At 45.7% G+C, this 21,788-nt stretch overlaps 1 protein-coding gene across 8 annotated transcripts in view; it reads left to right on the plus strand.

Annotated features, from left to right (window-relative positions):
- Positions 1–21,788, plus strand: part of LOC129715805 (uncharacterized) — an 84,286-nt gene that overhangs the window by 45,558 nt on the left and 16,940 nt on the right. For 3 of the 8 annotated variants that reach the window (XM_055665675.1, XM_055665693.1, XM_055665711.1), the window contains one exon: positions 1,559–1,594. Coding sequence is in view for 3 of the 8 variants with exons in the window: in XM_055665702.1 (XP_055521677.1) it covers positions 1,559–1,613; positions 13,287–13,320 (89 nt within the window). In the remaining 5 variants the exon portion in view is untranslated. Of the gene's footprint in view, positions 1–1,558; positions 1,614–13,286; positions 13,352–21,788 lie in introns of those variants that run through there. The other 5 variants (XM_055665718.1, XM_055665722.1, XM_055665702.1 and 2 more) reach the window with 4 other exon arrangements.

Below are 21,788 nucleotides of genomic sequence, written 5' to 3' on the forward strand. Positions count from 1 at the left end.
GTATGGACATTGTAGGTCAAATGGATTCTTGGGGTGGCAGCTCAGTCCATGAAGCCTGATGTGCTGGCAGCTCACACGACTGGTGAGCTGGCAGTTGACTCATGGCTATTGCTTGAAATTCCATTTCAAGCAGGGTGCAAGGCCACCAAATTCAAATCCATTTTCCTATCATTTCAAGCAGGGTGCAAGGCCACCGAATTCGTGCAGTTTGCAACCACTTCAAGCAGGCTGCAAGGCCACTGAATTCAAGTGCAGTTTCATACCACGTTAAGCAGGGTGCAAGGCCACCTAATTCAAGTGCAGTTTCATACCATTTCATCAAGGTGAAACCACCTTAAAACCACCATAAAACTGCACAAAACACCACACTCACAATTTTGTAGACATTCAGTGTATTCAGTTGATTCACAGCTCAGACAGTTGTGACCTCTCCCTCCCCCATCGTGCAGAGACTAAGCCACACCCACACTTCCGGGTTTTATATTCTCTCCCACCCTCCCACCGGAAAAGGAGTGGCCTTCATGGCGTGATTGACAGGAGAGAGATTATCAACATTTTTTAAACACTAATAACACTTTTATTTGGCCAAAGATCACAGCCGTAAGTGGTAGCGTTTTATCTAAAATCAACATACAGTGCAAACAGGAAGTTGTCAAGTTTAGACCACCAACTATTTGCAGTGCTTTTACTCCAACCCAAACCCCCACCAACCATTGGGAAGTCAAATTCTGGTGGGACATTTTGTGCAGGCAGAAGGGATCTAAGAAGTATTGATGTACAGAGGTTTTGGGGTGTAAGTCCATAGCTCCCTTAAAAGTGTTGACTGGCAGATAGGGTCTAAAAACGTATTTGGTATGCTTGCTTTCATAGGCAGGGCCATTGAGTTTAAGAGTTGGAATGCCAAGTTTCATTGTATAACAATCTGGTTATTGGTAGACACAAAATGCTGGAGTAACTCAGTGGGATCGGCAGCATCTCTGGAGAGAAGGAATGGGTGACATTTTAGGTCGAGACCCTTCTTCAGACTGATGTCAGGGGAGTGGGCAGCACAGAGATTAAATATAGTCGGAGACAGTAAGGCTGATAGCAGAACTGGAATGGGGGAGGGGATGGAGAGAGAGGGAAATCTGGGTATTGGTATTGATATTGGGTTCAATGTTGTCGCGTGTACAGAGATACTGTGAAAAGTTTTCTTTACATGCTACCCAGACAAATCGTAGTATGCATGTTTATAATCAAGCATAATTAAACATTTTCACCAGGTAGTAAAAATAGAAAAATATCAGTGCGTAGAATGTAGCCTTACCGCGTTATAGTGTCACATCCATGTCTCTGCAATTTGGTCTAGACAAATTGTTAATGATATTTATGCTTAGTAACATGAAGCTTTCATCCTTCCACTTTGGCACATTGCTAATTGGGGTATGTCAATAATTGTTTCCTCAAGTCAATACATAGCTCCTTTGTCTTGTTGGCATTAATGAAGAGGCCGTTGTCTTGACATCATGTTACTAAACCATCTCCTGCCTGTACTCTTTGTGTCATTCTTTAATTACAGCCCACCACAGTGATGTTGACCGCACACTTGTGAATGAAGTTAGCGCAGAATTTGTGTAAGTAGTATTGTAAGGGGCTGAGAATCCATCCTTGTGGAACACCATTGTTGAGAATTTTTGTGAAGGATGTTTTGTTCCCTACCCTCAGTGATTGTGGCCCATGGGTGGTGAGTCAAGGATCCAGTGACAGAGGGGTATGCTGCCTCCTAGGTCCAGGAGTTTGGGAACCAGCTGGTTAATAAATAGGAGTCTGGCATAGGTGTCAACAAATAGGAACCTGATGTTGGTGTTCTTTCTCTGGTTGGGCGACTAGGACTGCACACAATACAAAGTGCACAAATAATGAAGACTGCAGATAACGTAGACGCGCAGAATCTGTTTCCCACGTCAGGGGAATCTCTAACTAGACGGTACTGCTCTCAGGTGACATGGAATATAACGGTGATTAAAGTGGAGGTGGGCGGGGGAGGGGGGGGGATAGGTGTTTGACACAGAGGGTGATATCAATCTGGAATGAGCTGCCAGAGGAGGTAGTGAGGCTGGTACAATAATAATATTTAAAAAGTATTTAGACTGATACTAGGATAGGAAAAGCAGAGGCCTAATGTGGGCCTAATGTGGGCCGATGGGATTACTGAGGATAGGCATCATGCTCTATATGGGCTGTAAGGGCCTTATACTGGACTCACTGAATGTCCCTATCCAGCTATCTAGCAAGTTAAACAATTAATCCAATAAAGACCCGTAGACACGAGATGTCGTTGATGCTTTACTGTATTCAACTGTGAAACTGTAACATACAAGCAGAAAAAGGAAACAGCATATTTAGTCACGTTATACACTTGTTATAGGAACATAAACTATGATGCCACCACCAAATACAGTGCTGTTATGTGAGAAACCAGCCAGGGTACATGAAACATTCTTCACTTTGTTAATAATAAAAATCCTGTTCAATAACGTTTATAATATATAAAGATGCTGTTAACAAACATAATTACTCACAGACATTGCGTCTAACAAATTCTGTGGGGTAGGATGGCGATAGATTACACACTGGATAACACTGTCTAAAACCATGAGGTACCCTCTCTGAGCTGGACTTCCTAGTTTATGATAACTTCCTGTATAACAGGAAATGTAACTCAAAGCTGTTGGAACCGGAATTTGCAGCAGGTGGCATTAATGCATGTAAACAGAATGTGGTCCAGCACACTCCCCACCTGGGGACTTCCAGACCCCATGCAAATCTCCCATTTAACCCCCAGAGTCCTCGGGAGACAGGAGGAGAAGAACTTTGGTGATTGGGCGGACGTAGAGCTTCTGGCCTCCACCCTTGAAGATTCTAACTTCCACTCTCCGATCCTTTCCATCCTGACTTGGAAAAGTCTTTGAGATGATTGCCATGGGCCACTCATTTTTTGAGGGGCAGTAAGGACCTGTGTCATGTTAGTTGCATGAGGCCGGATCTCACTATCCAGATCTGACTCCGAGACCTCCAAGGTCTCTTGAGGTAAAACATTGCAGGTACGTGGTCTCTTGAGAAACGCTGGTCCTGACAGCCAGGCGGTAGTGCAGAGTAGAGCTTCTGGGATGGACTGTGATCCGGGGTCAGCTGGGATGTCATCCCTGGGAACAAACCTCCACTGATGAGATGACGAAAACTGATGGATACGTTGGACACGGCTGTGGACGTATGTGTAAAACCGCCTTGACCGGTTACAGATGTACGCCAACACTACTTTGCTGTCCGTGTGGTAGATGATGTCATCAAATGATAAGTCCATCTCCTTCACAATCATCTCTGCGATTTATCAGCCAGGACCGCTGCACACAATTCCAGTCTTGGAATAGTGAGCTCTGGCTGAGTTGCCAGCTTTGCTTTCCCAAAGATAAAGTCCACCTCTGTTATTCTGTCTTCGGTGGTGACCCTCAGATAGCCAACTGCGGCAATGGCCTTGACTGATGCGTCTGAGAACAGACAAAGCTCCTTTTGTAGCATGCTCAACTTTGAGAATGTGGTGTAGGGGTGTGTAGCTTCTGTAGATCCTGGAGCGAGTCCCTCCACTTGATCCACTCCGCCTCCATGTCACTCTGTGGATTGTTGTTTCGATACCACAGGATGTGTAGAAAATCTCGATGGTCTTCTCTTACGACGAAACAGTGGAACATGTGGTGAATGTCAGTGATGACTCCCACTGGTTCCTTCCTGAATCCCATGAGGGTTGTTGAGATCAGGTCCTTTGAGCAGCACGTCATTCAACAAAACCTCCTCAAATGGAGTCGAACACCACACAAATTTGATCTTGCTTTCTGGGATGGTAGACTCTGAATGAGGGAAGATACCAACACTCTTGATCAACTTGAGTGGTGGGGCTACTTCTGCATGCTGATTGCTGAGCATTTTGTCCATGAACTCCAAGTAGTGCGCCTTCACCTGTGCTCGTGTTTCCAAAGTCCGCCGGAGAGAAGCGAGTCTGTTGTTAACGAACTCTCAATATTGGGAAAACACTGCCTGGGTGACAGAAACAGCAGAGGAGCGACCCAGCTATTTGAGTTATCTTGGTAACATTGGTCATCCATAATCTGGAGAAACCTCAGGTCATGGTACTGGGTCGTTATCACTGGCAGTACGACGGAAGACCGACTGCCCCAGGTTCTGCCCACATGTGGTCTCCTGTAGACCGGCCATGGACATCAACTCTGGATCATCCTCACAAAGAGGTGAGTAAGTGAACTTCTCCTTCACTGTAACATGGCTCCTGCATGGTGTGAGGTAAGTAGGTCGACCGTTTCTTAGAATGAATGTCTTGTAGGTGTCCACTTGGGTAAGTCTATATGCTCCACCAAGACATACATCACCGACAACTACCCATCCCAGATCCAGCTTCTGGGCGAACGGGGCATTGTTGGGACCGTTAATTTGTTTCCTCACTTTATGCACTTGCAGAATATCTCTTCCCAATAGCAGCAGTATTTTGGCCTTTGGGTCCAGTGGAGGATTCACGTTGGCAGTGCATCTCAGATGGCTGTGGTGATGCGCAGCATTGGGAGTGGGGATCCTGGCACAGTTGTTAGGCACTTGATTGCATTCTAGGAGTGGAGGAAGAGGGAGCAATGTCTTCTCATCCACAGACTCCACCATGTAACCGCAGGCTGTTCTACCTACAGTCTGCTTGAGCCCGGCACACGTCTGCATTGTGTATATGGCTTAAGATTGCCTTTGATCTCACAGTTATTGAAGAACTCAGATGTTGCAAGAGAGCAGTTGCTCTGTTCATCTAAGATGGCGTACATCCTGCATGCCTCTTGACGACATCCTTCTGGATAGACTGAGATGAGACATATCTTAGCACATGCTCTCGCACTGACCCCTTCACCGCACACCTCTGTGTATCTGGAGGTGATCTCCTGGTTTACCGCTACCTCTTCCTCCCCGCCATGCTCAGATGCGGGGGGAGATGGTTTGGACTTCCAAGTGGCTGGGTCTGGATGTAGAGCAGAGAGGTGTCTGTCACTGTCACGCTCAGTACATTTCACTTCTGCTTTACAGTTCTTGGCGAAATGACTTGTGGAGGAGCAGCAGCGGAAACAAATGGAATGGTCCTTAAGGAAGTGTTTGCAGTCTTCCAGGCTCCTTTCTCTGAACGCTCTGCACTTCTTTAATGGATGAATCTTAGCATGAATGGGACACAGCTTGGATGGATCACTGGATTTCTGTGTCTCAGGAGTTGTTGGAGATGTTTGTGTCCTGTGGACGGAGACGAGAGTTTTACCATGTCTCTCTATTTTTCCCCTCTGTACGATTGCTGGATGAGAGAAGCAAAGATTGAAGCTGGGATCCGTTCTGGTTTTTGCCTCCATGCGGATAAAGTCGGCAAACACGCTAAATGGGGGGAAAGGGATGCTGTGACACCGTTTATAATTGGATCAAAAGTCAGTCCACTTTTCCTGGATGTTATGAGGAAGCTTCTCAACAATCGGTGCAACTCCCCTGGAGGTGTCGAGGTAAGAAAAACCAGGTAGATATCCATCGAACTTTGCCGCTTTGATTTCTGACAGAAGGTCTCCGAGCTCATGTAGCTTGTATGGTTCTTTGATGGTGATCCTGGGAAAGTTTTCAAGCTTGGTAAAGAGGGCATGCTCAATAGACTCAGGTGAACCATAAGTTTCTTCGAGCCCCTGCCAAACCATCATCAAACCTGCTGATGGATTCCTCATGTTGACAGCTTTAATTCTTGTTGCCTGCTCCGAGGATTCGTTTCCAAGCCATTGTATCAAAAGATCTAGCTCTTCTCCGGGTGAAAGGCCCAGGTCTGCTATGGCGTTTTGTAAGGAGGATCTCCAAGCCCAGTAATTCTCGGGCTTGTCATTAAAAGCCGTCAATCCCATTGTAACAAGCTGGCTTCGGACGAGGTATCTGGCGATGTCTATGGTGGTGGGATTGATATTGTGTTTAAGAAGGATCTGCAGATGCTGGAAAATCGAAGGTACACAAAAATGCTAGAGAAACTCAGCGGGTGCAGCAGCATCTATGGAACGAAGGAAATAGGCAACCTTTCGGGCCGAAACTAAGGGTTTTGGCCTGAAACGTTGCCTATTTCCTTCGCTTCATAGATGCTGCTGCACTCGCTGAGTTTCTCCAGCATTTTTGTGTACCGTGGGATTGATATTATTGGTGGCTCGAGGATAGTCAATAAAGCCGCTGTGCAGAAAGGTTGAAGTTGGCTTTCAATCCTCCAATTTAGGCTCCATGTTTCCTTGGACATTACTGGGATTGTGATGCCTATGAAGTGAACTGGCCAGATTAGAATTGGTCTAATGAACGGATGGCAATGAACCAAATAGTGTGCTACCACTCTCGATATCATTATTGGTGACATGTTGGCTTGACTTTATGCTGGCTTGCTCTATGATCTAGTCCAGAGTATGCTCGTGATGGTTTTGAGGTTGAACAGGGCTTGGTGATCTATTACGTGACCCTTGTTCTGCTAATAAACCTGCTTCGATGGTGTTGGCCTCTGCAATACTGCTTTCATCTCTTTTTCTTGCTGCAAGGCCTCTATAGTCGCCTGCATCTGTGTAGCCTCGACCATCATCTCCGCCTGCATCCGTGTAGCCTCTGCCTGCATCCACGTAGCCTCGACCTTCATATCTATCTCTCTCTGAGCGAATGCTGCTCTGGCTTCAGCTGCTTTTGCTTTAGCCCGCGCTTTAAGGGCGGCCATGCTGGCACTGGAACTGGCTGCAGAGCGGTAAGAACGAACACTGAGAGACTTGACCATTCTGTGAAGCGTTGTCTTGGTTGCTTGTGGCCTTGGCGTTGAGGTGTGGATGGACAATGTGATGACGTGTGCCACCCTCTAGCACAGCTTGTTGTGGTGCTATCTTTTCACTATACTTGACTCACTGAATGTCCCTATCCAGCTATCTAGCAAGTTAAACAATTAATCCAATAAAGACCCGAAGACACGAGATGTTGTTGATGCTTTACAGTTATCAACTGTGAAACTGTAACATACAAGCAGAAAAAGGAAACAGCATATTTAGTTACGTTATACACTTGGTATAGGAACATAAACTATGATGCCACCACCAAATACAGTGCTGTTATGTGAAAAACCAGCCAGGGTACATGAAACATTCTTAACTTTGTAAATAATAACAATCCTGCTCAATAACGTTTATAACATATCAAGATGCTGTTAACAAACATAATTACTCACAGACATTGCGTCTAACAAATTCTGTGGGGTAGGATGGCGATAGATTACACACTGGATAACACTGTCTAAAACCATAAGGTACCGTCCCGTATCCAAGATGGCGGCGCGCACGGTTGCAGCGGCTCACGGCTCTCTGTCTCGGTGCTCTTTTCTGTTGTTTGTGTACGTTGTGTTGTCCGTGTACGTCTTTGCTGTCGGTTCTGCGAACATCCGCTACACCCGCTACACCCGCCAGAACCTCGTGGATATCGGTGACCAGCGTCAGACTGCGGTTTCGGGTGTCTTCCATCGCAAGTATAACATCCCGGGCGACATAGCAAGACCACCGGGGTCCCCGTGGATTGTTGTCGGGTCTAGGAGGCGGCGCAGACGGAGGAGGGAGAGGAAGCAGAAGCGAGGCCGCAGGTCCGGTGCTTTGCTAAGGCTAAGAAATCGACCACACAAGCCACCTCTACCGAGCCTGTATCTCTCCAACGCCAGATCCCTGGTTCACAAAATGGATGACCTGGAATTACAACTCGCTGGAAATCGATATGTCCGCGACTGCTGTGTTATGATTATCACCGAAACCTGGCTTCACCCGGGGATACCTGATGCTAGCATGCAGCTAGCAGGACGCTTTCTGCTCCGCGGGGACAGGACTATGGACTCCGGTAAGAGCAGGGGAGGGGGCCTCTGTATATACGTGCATGAGAATTGGTGCAACAACGGGATAATCATAGACAAACATTGTTCCCCTGACCTCGAGTACATGTCTGTAAGATGCCGGCCTTTTTTTCTACCGAGAGAACTAACAGTAGTGATTGTCACGGCTGTGTATATTCCACCTGACGCCAATGTAAACAAGGCGCTCTCTCTCCTGCTGAACACCATTAACGAACAGCAGCGGGATCACCCCAAAGGTGTTCACATAATCGCAGGGGACTTTAATAAGGCCAACTTGAAAGACTGTACTGCCGAAATTCTATCAACATGTCAAATGTTCTACTAGAGGGGTGAACACGCTGGATCATGTCTTGACCAATATCAAGCACGCGTATAGAGCCATCCCCCTCCCCCAACTCGGCCAGTCAGATCATCTCTCCCTCCTGCTCTCTCCAGCCTACACCCCCCTCAGACGCAGTGCCAGGCCCACCATAAGATCTGTTACAACCTGGCCTGTGAAAATGCACTCTCCAATCTACAGGACTGCTTTACACAGACAAACTGGGACATATTCGAACACCAGGATCTGGAAACTCTCACAGAATCGGTGCTGGACTATATCAAGTTCTGCATCGGAAATGTGACTGTGGACAAAAACATACGGGTTTTCCCAAACCAGAAACCCTGGATGTCCAGCCAGGTCCGCACACTCCTCAGAGCCCGCGATGCTGCCTTCAAGTCAGGTGACAGAGCTCTGTACAGGGCTGCTCGAGCCGATCTGAAAAGTGGTATTAAAAAAGCCAAGGCGGACCATAAGAGGAGCATAGAGTCCCACTTGTCCAGCAATAATACACGGGAGGTATGGCGGGGCATACAAGACATTACCAACTACAGAGGCTGTGCCACAAAGTCAGAAGACCTGAGTGTGCCGCTGGCAGAAAAGCTAAATTGCTTCTTCTCCCGCTTTGAAACATCACAACAGCAGCATTCACCTGCTACAGCCCTGTTCCCACCCTCACCTGGCTCCTGTACTACCCCACTTACTGTCAGGGAGCACGATGTCAGACGGGTGCTCCTGGCAGTGAACCCCAAGAAGGCTACCGGCCCAGATGGAGTACCTGGTAAGGTGCTCAAAGCGTGCGCCCACCAGCTCACTGCCATCTTCACCAGAATTTTCAACCTCTCCCTGGACCAGGCAGTTATTCCGTCCTGCCTAAAATCAGCCACAATCGTCCCAGTGCCGAAGAAGTCTCCCATCACCAGCCTTAATGACTACCGTCCTGTGGCCCTCACTCCAGTAATCACGAAGTGCTTCGAGAGATTGGTCCTCCAGCACATCAAGGACTATCTACCACCAGACTTCGACCCCCACCAATTCGCCTATCGCCAAAACAGATCCACAGAAGACGCCATTACCGTAGCTCTCCACTCTGTGCTGAGCCATCTGGAGCAGGGGCAGAGCTACGTCCGGATGCGCTTTGTGGATTATAGCTCAGCTTTTAATACAATCATTCCGGACATTCTCATTGGTAAACTGGTCACTCTCGGCCTCCCCACTCTCACATGTGCCTGGATAAAAGAATTCCTCACCAACCGGCCCCAGACTGTGAGACTCGGCCCCCACCTCTCCTCCACTCGCAGGTTGAGTACCGGCTCCCCACAGGGCTGTGTGCTAAGCCCCCTCTTATACTGTCTCTACACCTACGACTGTAGTCCGGCCCACAACAACAACTGCATCGTCAAATTTGCTGACGACACTACTGTAGTCGGACTTATTTCAAAGGGAGACGAGGCAGCCTACAGAGAGGAAGTCCTGAAGTTGACAACCTGGTGCTCAGAAAACAATCTGGCTCTGAACACCAGGAAAACAAAAGAGCTCACTGTCGACTTCAGGAGGCACAGCACCGATTTAGTCCCCCTACACATCAACGGCGAGTGTGTGGAGAGGGTCAACACCTTCCGGTTTCTCGGCGTCCATATCGCTGCTGATATCTCCTGGACAGACAACACGACAGCGGTCATCAAGAAGGCTCAGCAGCGGCTGCACTTCCTGTGGGTCCTCAGGAAGCACAACCTGGACTCTAACCTGCTGCTGACCTTCTACCGCTCGTCCATCGAGAGCCTGCTGACATACTGCATTACAGCATGGTATGGCAGCTGCACCATGGCAGACAGGGAGAGGCTTCAGAGGGTAACTAGGACAGCGCAGAAGATCATTGGTTGCCCTCTCCCCTCCCTGATGGATATCTACACCTCCCGCTGCCTTAGCAGGGCAAAGAAGATCATCAAAGACAGCTCCCATCCTGCGTTTGGACTGTTCGACCTGCTGCCCTCTGGAAGGCGCTATAGGTGCACCAAATCCAGGACAAATAGACTCAGAAATAGTTGCTTTCCGAAAATTATAACTACTCTTAATTCAAATTCACACATGCACTGACTTCACAGCCCAACACCCGGACTTCCATCTGTATATATGTATATAGCGCCGCAGAATTGTGCACCTATCCCCCTCCCCCCCTTCTCCCTTCTGTTTTTGTTTTTCTGTTTCTTGTTTTTTGTACTAAATTATATGTATGCACTGAGTACGAGCAGCTTTCAATTTCACTGTACATGTATAGTGACAATAAATGGCATATCTATATCTATATCTACCCTCTCTGAGCTGGACTTCCTGTTTATGATAACTTCCTGCATAACAAGAAACGTAAGTCAAAGTTGGAACCGGAGTTTCCAGCAGGTGGCATTAATGCATGTCAGAATGCAGTCCAGCACTGGCCTATTTCAGTGATTCTGTGATGGATTCTATGGATGAAAAACATTGTTTCAACAACAGCCTTTGCCCTGGATTTTGGAGGTATAACATGCTAATTTTATGTAGCAGGTCAAGGGCATGTTATTTTTATTGACTTTGAAAATGAAATGGATGAAGGCATCAATGGTATAATTGCTATATCTGCTGATGAAGAGGACAGAAACAAAGAGATGTAGATAGGTTAAGTGAGTGGGCAAACATCTGACAAATGTAGTATAATGCGTGAGGAAGTGAAAATCATCCACCCTAGCAGGAAATGTAAAGTAATAATACATTATCTCAATGGTGAGAAATTATAGAGCTCGGAAATGTAGAGGGATCTGGGTGTCTTTGTGCATGATGATGTGTAAACACATTAAATGCAGATATAATAAGTATTTGGGAAAGGTCACTAAATGTTATTGATTACAAAAATAAGGAGCTTATGCTTCAAGCACACATCCCACAGTTGAGACCACATCAACTTTATTTGTGTAGTACATGCCTCCTTATTTCCAGAAGGATATCAGTCTGTTTTAAGTGGTCCAAACAATGTTTACTGGAATTACTCCTAGAATGGACATGGTATCTTATGAAGAAAGATTGAACAGGTTGGACATAGCACATTGCAGCACACGAACACGCCCTTTGGCTCACCATATGTGTGTCAACTATGATGTCAAATCAAACTAATCCCTTCTACCTGCACATGGTCCGTGTATTTCTATTTTCTACCCATTCATGTGCCTGTTCAAATGCTTCTTAAACTTTGCTGTCATGTAGAAGTGGTACAGACTCCATCTGTGCTGTAATTGTTCTGTGCTTCGCCAATAAAGCAACATTTCCTTTTAATGCTTTATGAACGTGTTCTGCACCTTAAAGCAATTTGCAGATGTAATAATGGCTCTATTATTATTTACAAATTGGACCCGTTGGGTGCCTGTCACATGGGAAGTCTGGTCCCCCAACGCAACCCGTTCCCACAGTGCAATATTCCATCACTCACCCATAGCCCCCAAGGGAGGCCTGGTCCCCCAATGCAACCCATTCTCCAAGGCAATATTCCACCCAACACAATATTCCACCACTCATCCATAGCCCCCAAGGGAGGCCTGGTCCCCCAACGCAACCCGTTCTCCAAGGCCATATCCCACCACTCACCTGTTCCCCCAAAGCAACCTGTTCCTCCAATGCAATATTCCACCACTCATTCATAATCCCCAACTACGCAGGGGCTACTCATTTTGCCTCATTCACCCTCCCTAATTTTCAAAACTTAAAAAAAACATGATTGCACTTGATAGCTAGCAGAACAGTGTACTGTGACTTGAAAAAAATGCATTTGCACTTGCTAGGGCCAGCAGGACACAGTGTACTTGGATAGCAACAATGTTGTGAGCAGGGCTCCAATCCCATTGTGATGTCATAGCTGTAACCACAGGGAAGATTTTTTTCTCAAAAGTGGGGTTTTGTAAATTTTTAAATGTCAATAACTTGTGAAATATAACATCATCTAAACGAAACTTGACACAAACCACCACAGGACAATTATGAGTGAGATGGTGCAAACATTTTAGTGCTATTGTGTGCCGTTTGGGTGTAGGTCCAGGATAGATAGAAACAAACAAGATGAGAGTTTTAGTGGGACCCATTGGGTCCTGCCCCCTCAATGAGCAGTTGCGGGGAAGGGGGGCAGCCTGCAGCATCACACACACTATAACCACCCCCCCCCCCCCAACACACACATTAACCACCCCCCTTGATATAATATTTATATAAATTTGCTCCATTTACCCCATCCCCATCCTATCCACTCACGCATAGCCCCCAACTCGCAGGCAGGTCTAGAGAGGGAGTGGGATGGGGGTAGAGCGAGAGGGCAGAGAGAGAGGGGGCAGAGATAGAGAGAGAGGGGGCGGAGATAGAGAGAGTGGGAGAGGGAGAGAGGGGGAGAGGAGGGGAGAGAGGAGGGGAGTGAGGGGGGAGAGAAGATGGGAGATAGAAAGGAGGGCGGGTGAGAGGAGGGGGGAAAGGGGGTGTCATCACTCGCAGCACATGAAACACAGCGCACAGACCCCTTGTGACATCACATCATCAGCCAAAGCCAGCCGGTTTTATTTTCCAGGTTTTTTCAGATTTTTGAAAAATTTGATTAATAACTCGAAAAATAATGCATTATATTTTCAGATAAGACAATTTTGGACTCCACGGGATAAATCTCTATCAGAATATGTAAACATTTTACCGTTAGCGCGTCGTTTTTTCGAGAAGATGTGATTACACACAAACACACACACACACACATCGAAGATCAGAGTTTTATAGTGATATGGATATGGATAGATAATAATAGAAATTTTATTATTTATAGTTTAAAAAAATGTGCCATTCATAATATATTGTTTTCTATATTAGATCTCTTTAAAAACATCAGTTTAAACTTTCATTTCACTACTTCAGTTTGAACTAGAATATTACCTCTTTTGCCCACACACCCTCTTCATACATATGGAATAATTATATTATTGGAGATGGTTCACTAAAGAATGTTGTTCTCATTCACAATAGGACCGTGATGACGTATGGAATAGGCAAGATATGAAGCCCACCACTATTACATTACACCGAATTAGGTAGGTTTTAAAATGACGGATGAAGGCATCAAATAAGGTATATCTGTTTATGAAGAGGACATAATGAAGCAACAAAGAGTTGTAGGAAGGTTAAGTCAGTGGGCGAACATCTGGCGAAAGAAGTATAATGCGTGAGGAAGTGAAAATCATCATAGCAGGAAATGTAAAGTAATAATACATTATATCAATGGTGAGAAATCATAGAGCTCTGAAATGTAGAGGGTTCTGGATGTCTTTCTGCATGATGATGTGTAAACACCTTCAATGCAGATATAATAAGTATTTGGAAAAGGTAATAAACTGTTATTGATTACATAAATAATAAGATTATGGTTTATGGTTCAAGTATACATCCCACAGTTGAGACCACCTCAAAAATTTTGTGTAAAATACATGCCTCCTTATTTAAAGAAGGATATCAATCTGTTTTAAGTGGTCCAAAGAATGTTTACTGGAATGACTCCTAAAATGCACATGGTATCTTATGAAGAAAGATTGGACAGGTTGGCCTTGTATCTGCAGGAGTTTACGTGAGAGAGAGGTGATTTGATTGAAAGATATGAGATCCCAAAGACTTTTAACACTATGGACGTGGGCAAGATATTTTCTGTCATGGGAGAATCCGGAAGCAGGGGTCATCATTTCAAAATAGGGGTCACCCATTTAAGGAAGAGTTGAAATGTGTTTTTTTTCCCAAAGCCATGAGTCGTTGGATCCTTCATTCTCAAAGAACGAAAAGCGGAGGCTTTGTACAATTTAATGGTAGAAGTAGATAAATAAACATCAGGGTGAGAATTACTGCAGGCTGACAAGAAAGTGCAGTTGAGGTTGCAATCAGATCAATGGTGAACTTATTAAATGGCAGGGACTGCGTGACCAAATACTGTTTCTGATTTATGTGTTCACATACTTGTTTGCAAGGCAGAGGTGTGGAACTAATAAGTTTACCTTTAGAACATAGAACATTACAGCACCCGAACACGCCCTTTGGCTCACCATATATGTGTCAACTATGATGTCAAATCAAACTAATCCCTTCTACCTGCACATGGTCCATGTATTTCTAGTTTCTACCCATTCATGTGCCTGTTCAAATGCCTCTTAAACTTTGCTGTCATATAGAACTGGTACAGACTCCATCTGTGTTGTTATTGTTCTATGGTTCACCAATAAAACACAGTTTTCTATTAATGCTTTATTAACGTGCTCTGCATCTTAAAGCTATCTGCCGAGATAGTTATGGCTCTTTTATTATTTAGATATTTTTTAAATGTGCAATTCATAATATATTGTTTTCTATATTAGATCTCTTTAAAAGCATCAGTTTCAACTTTCATTTCACTACCATTAATTTTAACAAGAATATTACCTCTTTTGCCCACACACCCTCTTCATACTCATCTGGAATAATGATATTATTGGAAACTAGACTAAGTGGGACCCAGTCACACGGGAGGCCTTGTCTCCCGACACAACACATTCCCCAACGCAATATTCCACCACTCACCCATAGCCCCTAACTGTGCAGGCGCGGCTCATTTCCCCTCATCCCCCAGCACTCCCTCCACCTCCTCTTCATGTGTGGGAGGGGAGAAGGGGAGGAGTGGAGAGGGGGAGGAGGGGAGGGACAGGGTGTGTGGCAAGGGGGGTGTGGGGTGGAAGAGGATTGGGTATGTGTGTGGGCGGGGGGGAGTGGGTGGTCTGGGGGAGGTGGTGAGTGGGGGTGTATGGGGGTGGGAAGGCGTTGTGGAGCTGGGGAGTGGTGGTGGGGAAGGGTTGTGGGTGGTGGTGTTGTGGGGGGGAGGGGTTGTGAAGGGGAGGGGTTGTGGGGGTAGGAGTTGTGGGGGGAGGGGTTGTGTGGGGGGGGAGGGTTTGTGGGAGGGGCTGTGGGAAGGAGGGGTTGTTGGGGGTGGGTTTGTGGGGTGGGAAGGGTTGTGAGGTGGTAGGGGTTGTGGAGTGGGAGGGGTTGGGGGGAAGGGTTGTGGGTGGGGGGGGTTGTGGATGGGAAGAGTGTTGGGGGGAAAGGGTTGTATGGGAGGAGGGGTTTTGTGGGGGGGAGGAGTTGTGTGGAGGGCTCTCGTGCTGGGTGGCTGGATGGCTCTCAGGCTGGGGGCCTGGGTGGCTCTCAGGCCGGGCGACTAGGCGGCTCTCGGGCTGGGCGGTTCTCGGTCCGGGTGGCTCTCCGGCTGGGAGGCTGGGCGGCTCTCAGGCTGTGCGGCTCTCGGGCTGGGTGGGTGGCTCTTGGGCTCGGCAGCTCTTGGACTGGGCGGCTGGGCGGCTGGGAGACTGGGCCCTCTCACTCATGGCTTTTGGACTCTCTCACTCACGAACTCTGGACTCAGCCCCGCCTCCGGGATTTATTCCTCTCGCCCCGGTGATTGATCTGCTGATCTCATGATTTCTAAGCTTGCATAACTTTTGTAATATTCCACCGATCAAAACTTGGTGCGCTTGGAGCAGAGGAGAACGGGTGAGTAAGGTGGCGAAAAAATCCTAGCGATATAGGGTACCGTTTTTGCGCAAATTAAAACAAAATGCAAACCGGAAGAGCACAAGATGAGTTTTAGTAATGGTATAGACAGATAGATGGTTTACTAAAAAATGTTGTTCTCGTTCACAATAGGTCCATGATAATGTATGGAATAGCCACCAAGATATGAGGCCCACCACTATTACACTGAATTAGGTAGGTTTTCACAACGTGAAAAACCTTAATTAGGAAAATTGGACTCCGCTTTCATGGTTACTGTGCTGTTGCAGCAAGGTCTCTTTACACTGAGTAATAGGAATCGCATGAACACTATGAAATAGACCTTCGTTGTAAATTAGCCATATCTGTAAATGGGTACAACTACAGAATGTCAATACAAAGTGAGAATGTAAGAATTTGTTATGACAACCAAAAACAATACGAAACTCAAGAGGCAAGGAGTGTATGAATGTGCAAGGAGGTTTCAGATGGAATAGAAATTGTGAAAATGTAAAGGTAGCCTATTTGGAAGGTAGATTGAAAAAGCAATGGATTATTTAAATGGAGTGCATCTAAATGTTATGGTACAAAGAAATCTGGGAGTACGAGTGCACAGAGCTGTAGTACATAACAAGGAAAAAAACTTTTGCGGCTCAGCCCATCTGTACTGACCAAGTTACCTTTTGAACCAGTCTCACTTGCCTGCATGTAACCCATCTCGCTGGAAACCTTTCATTGCATAAGAAACAAGGATTAGCTTGCAGGCACAGTCAGTACTCAGGAAAGCTCCCAGAATGCTTTTAATGTACTAGAACCCCCGTAACTTTCCTGGCACATTTTGTAGCCTCACTATATTTGAATAATAATTTGTTTTTTTATTCTTCCTTCCAAAGTGGATAACTTCACGGTTTCATATCCATCTACCGACTACTTGCCCATTCATGGAAACCTTGCCCCTTGATGGATGTCTTTCTTTTGGCTCAGTAACACATTTAATTACTTTGTGATGAAGCAGGCCTAATAACCAATTGGTTAATTCCTGCTCCTGTTTCTTTCATCGTCATGTTCTGATGACATCAGAACTCTTTAAAATAACAAAAAGGAAAACCTACACATTCTGGTGACTGAAAAAGTTACAGATAGTTAAAAAATGACTGCTAATTAGTCAAAAGGAAGTATGAAATTAAGGTGATCAGGATCAATATGACACAATTGAAAACAGTTAACACTGATCTGTGCATTAAACTGAAGAAATCGACATTGCATTAATATTGCATCACATGGGATGTGGCAGACGTTTCAGGCAACAGTCCAAGACACAACCAGGCACATGGTCATGTGGAGAACATGCAAGGACATAAGCCATTGGTGAAATGGCCAAAGTCTAACAGCAAGGAGTGGGAAACCATCAATGCAGATCTGAGCCTAATCTTAAGTGGAATCAAGGGTTCAGCAGAAAAGAAGTTGGAGAAGATGGGTGATCTAGTCTACAACTATGGAAAAAGAAATGTGGTGAGAAGGAACAGTAGGACTTCTCCCCCCCCCCCCCAAGTCCCGTCATCTCCAGGAATTCCAACGATTTGTAAAAGAAAGAAGAGGCCTGAGGAAGGTGTGTAAAAAAGCAACAGCAGAAAAAAGGGAGGGCAACAACCTGCTTCAAGAGGACCTAAGAGGCTCTCGAAGCTGCACAGAGCGGAGAATTTAAGGAAATGACGCAAAAAGAAGTAAAAAGCAAGAACAGACCTACAAAGATCCCTTTTAAGTTTGTGAAAGGCATTTTCACAAAAGAGAAAAGCGGATCCCTGAAACCGTCAAAAAAAGGTTAAAGGGCACATCAGAACCATCCACACTGATGAGTTAAAAGATGAACCGATTTCTGTCCCCGCAGACATTGCACCAATCTCACCCCCACAACATCAATTTGACATCAGCCCTCTCAAGCTGAGTGAGGTAAAGGAAGTAGTGAGGAAGGCAAAAACGGCCTCTGCACCAGGCCCTAATGGTGTTCCGTATTGTGTCTACAAGAATGCCCCAGATATTCTGAAATTCCTCTGGAAGAACATGAGGGTTGCTTGGGAAAAGCAAGTTGTTCCCAAAGCCTGGCGAAGATCCCAAAAGAAAAAAGTTTGTCCACCATCAAACAGTTTCGGCAAATATACCTTCTTAACATAGAAGGCAAGATCTTTTTTAGTGTGGTGGCGAAAAGACTTACAAAGTATCTGAAACAAAACCATTTCATTGATACGTCAATCCAAAAGGCTGGCATAGCAGGCTTCTCGGGATGCCTTGAACATACCAGTGTCATATGGCATCAAATCCAGACTGCTAAGAAAGAACGAAAGAATCTGCATGTCTTGTTCCTCGACCAGGCCAACACCTATGAATCAGTTTCTCATTCGCTATTGTGGACTGCTTTTGAATTCAGGTGCCTGCAATAACAACAATTTTGGTAAAAAACTACTTCCAGGATCTGAAATTTTGTCTCACAACATCAGACTTTACCACAACGTGGCAACCATGAAGTAGGCATCATGGTGGGGCAGACCATCTCTCCATTGACCTTCACTATGGCAATGGAGCTCATTATCAGAGAAACAAAATGGGTTGTGGGAGGAAAACGGCTACCGTGTGGTCAGCTATTGCCACTTATATGAGCCTATATGGATGATATAACAACACTAACGACAACTGTCCACTGCACCAAGAGACGTCTGGAAAAACTTCATCAAAACATAACATGGGCAAGGATGAAAATTAAACCCAGCAAGTACAGAAGCATCTCCATTGTCAAAGGCCAAGTCAAGGATCAAAGATTTCATATTGACAGAATACCTGTTCCAACTGTTCCAATCAGAAATGCCAGTGAAGAGTTTGGGCCGATGGTATGATGCAAAGCTCAAGGACACCAAGCAGTTTGAACAACTCAAAAGGGTATACCATCATGCATATAGCTTGCATCAACAAGACCTTGCTAACAGGAAAACTCAAGCTATGGTGCTTCCAATTTGGCATACTACCAAGAATCATGCGGCCTCTAACTATGTATGAAATCCCCATCAACAAAGTGGAAAAGCTGGAAAGAATGATCAGCACACATGTGAAACAGTGGCTTCCTCCTCTTCCCCGATGCTTAAGTGCTGTCGGCCTGTACGGGAGTGGCAAATTGGAATTACCATTTGCAGGTCTTGTGGAAGAGTTCAAATGCACTAAAGCAAGGTTGGTCATGACCCTTACTGAATCTGAAGATACTGTTATTCGAACAGCGCCCCCCCACCCCCCCCACCCCGTGTGGCAGCGGGGTGGAAGTGGACCCCATCTGAAGCCGTTCAGAGTGCTAAGTCTGCTCTTCATTTCCGGGATGTAGTTGGCCAAGTCCAACATGGGAGATTCGGGCTCGGGCTCATCCCAAAAGCTCCTCAATGGCACAAGGCAACATCAGTGCAGAAGAGACGGCTCGTGGTGGAGGAGTTGAGAAGACGGGAGGAGGCAGATCGACACGCCAAGGCCATCTCAATGGCCAAGCAGGGCCAATGGACTAACTGGGAGAGCCTGGAAAAGAGAAAACTCAGCTGGCATGATATCTGGCAAATGGAGGGATCTTGGCTAAGTTTTGTCATCAGAGACACTTATGATGTTCTACCATCACCCGAAAACTGAAGCAGTGGTTCGGAGAAGACCCGGCTTGCTCCCTTTGCCAAGTACCTGCAACACTAAGGCACATTTTAACAGGATGCACTACGAGCCTTGCCCAAGGGCATTACACTTGGCGGCATAACGAAGTTCTCAGGCAGCTGGCATCAATCCTGGAACAGAGGCGAACGATCACAAATGCTTCCCCACAAAAATCAACAGGAAATGTTGACTTCACAACATTTGTACCAGCAGGCCAACATCCAGAGCACCAGATAACATCAAAGGGTGCAAGCATTCTGCAGCCTGCTCAGGATTGGAAAATGGAAGTGGATGTGGAAAAAATGCTTGTGTTTCCCCCAGACATTTTGGCTACAACACTCCGGCCAGACATGGTCCTGTGGTCCAAGTTGGCATATGGGAAGATGGTGTTGAAGAAGCTTATGAGGGGAAAAAGACCAAGTACTCTGAACTGGCAACTGAAGCTGCCCAGAATGGCTGGAAGACCAAGATTTTCCCTGTAGAAGTGGGATGCAGGGGATTTGCTGCTACATCTACGACCAGGCTATTAAAGAAAATGGGGGTGAGGGATTGCTCCCTCCAACAAGCAATCAAGTCACTATCAAATTCGGCAGGAAAAATTAGTAATTGGCTTTGGATCAAAAGGAAAGATAACAATTGGGCTGCAGGATGAAGACAGGAGGGTATGGAATTGAGGGGGGTGTACCTGGTACGCCAGGTATCACCGTTGAGCCCTCTGGAGACGTTGTGTGCTTATCAATTAAATGTCAAAGAAGGAGGGTTCCCACCTGATAACCCCAATGACATGCCTACCCTACCTTTCACCACTACAATCCCACTGCAAATATCAAGAGTGCCCACCTACTACAGGGATTGAAACATCAAGTCCTATTAGCTCTCCGGAAAATGAAGGCATTCCATGGAAATCAAATTTATATCAAATATGGGGACTAACCAAATTTAGTTAATCAGGAATAAGTCTGAAGAAAGGTCCCAACCCAAAATGCTGCCTGAATATTTCTTCCCCAAATGTTACTAGACCTGCTGAGTTCCTCCAGCACTTTGTGCTTTGATAAGTGGATATAATAGGAATGAAGAGAAAACATTCCTGAAATCAGAGAGGATTTAAGGATTATATAGGAAGGTAAGAACATTGCAAAGATCTTAACTAAAGCTGTCCAAAGATTTCAAGTAACCCACACCCTCATGTTTCTTTTACACATATGACCTTCCAGTCTCTGTCTCTACCCCTTCCATCCCCTCCTCTCTCTTCCCCTTCCCACCTGATTCCATCCATGCTTTTTCTCCCATATCTATTTATATCTACAACCTCCAGCCTCTGTCTCAGAGCTCCTACCTCACCCCTCCCACACCCACCTGGTTTCATCGGCTCATCATCTCCCACCTGGTTCCATCTATCACCTCCAAGCCCTTGTCCAACCCCTCCCTCTCTCTTCTTTATGCTGGCTATCTTTCCTCGACGCACCCAACCCTCATGTCTCCACAGATTCTGCTGATTTCTTACAATATGTGTAGGAATGAACTGCAGATGCTGGTTTAATCCAAAGATAGACACAAAATGCTGGAATAATTCGGTGCAACAGGCAGCATCTCTGGAGAGAAGTAATGGGTGATGTTTCGGGTCAAGACCCTTCTTCAGACTGAAAGTCACGGGAAAGGGCAACAAGAGATATAGACGATGATGTAGAGAGATACAGACCAAATGAATGAAAGATATGCAAAAAAAAAACAATGATAAAGGAAACGGGTTATTGTTAGCTGTAGCGAGGTGAGAATGAAATGCTGGCGTGACCTGCGGTGGGGGAGGGATGGAGGGAGAGGGAATGCAGGGGTTACTTGGGAGTTAAAGAAATCAAGAGTCATACTCTCGGTTGTAAGCTGCCCAAATGAAATATGAGATGCTACTCCTCCAATTCGCGTTTAGCCACATTTTGACAATGAAGGAGGCCTTGGACAGAAAGGTCAGTCTGTTTCTTTTATCATTGACCTGTTTCTTTTATCATTGTTATTTATTTGCATATTTTTCAATCATTTGTTCTATATCTCTCTGTATCATCTTCTTTATCTCCCGTTTTCCTTTCCCGTGACTTTTTGACTGAAGAAAGTACTCGATCTGACACGTCACCCATCCCTTCTCTCCAGAGATGCTGCCCGTCACGCTGAGTTACTCCAGCATTTTATGCCTATCTTGAGTTCAAACAATAGTTAGTTGATGTTCCAGTTACCAGCATCCTGTTTTGCAAAGCTTTTTGATTTTGAAACATTCCTTTAGACATGAGTATTGATTTTCTCCGT

Source organism: Leucoraja erinacea, chromosome 2, assembly GCF_028641065.1.
Source record: "Leucoraja erinacea ecotype New England chromosome 2, Leri_hhj_1, whole genome shotgun sequence".
Lineage (NCBI taxonomy): Eukaryota > Metazoa > Chordata > Chondrichthyes > Rajiformes > Rajidae > Leucoraja > Leucoraja erinaceus.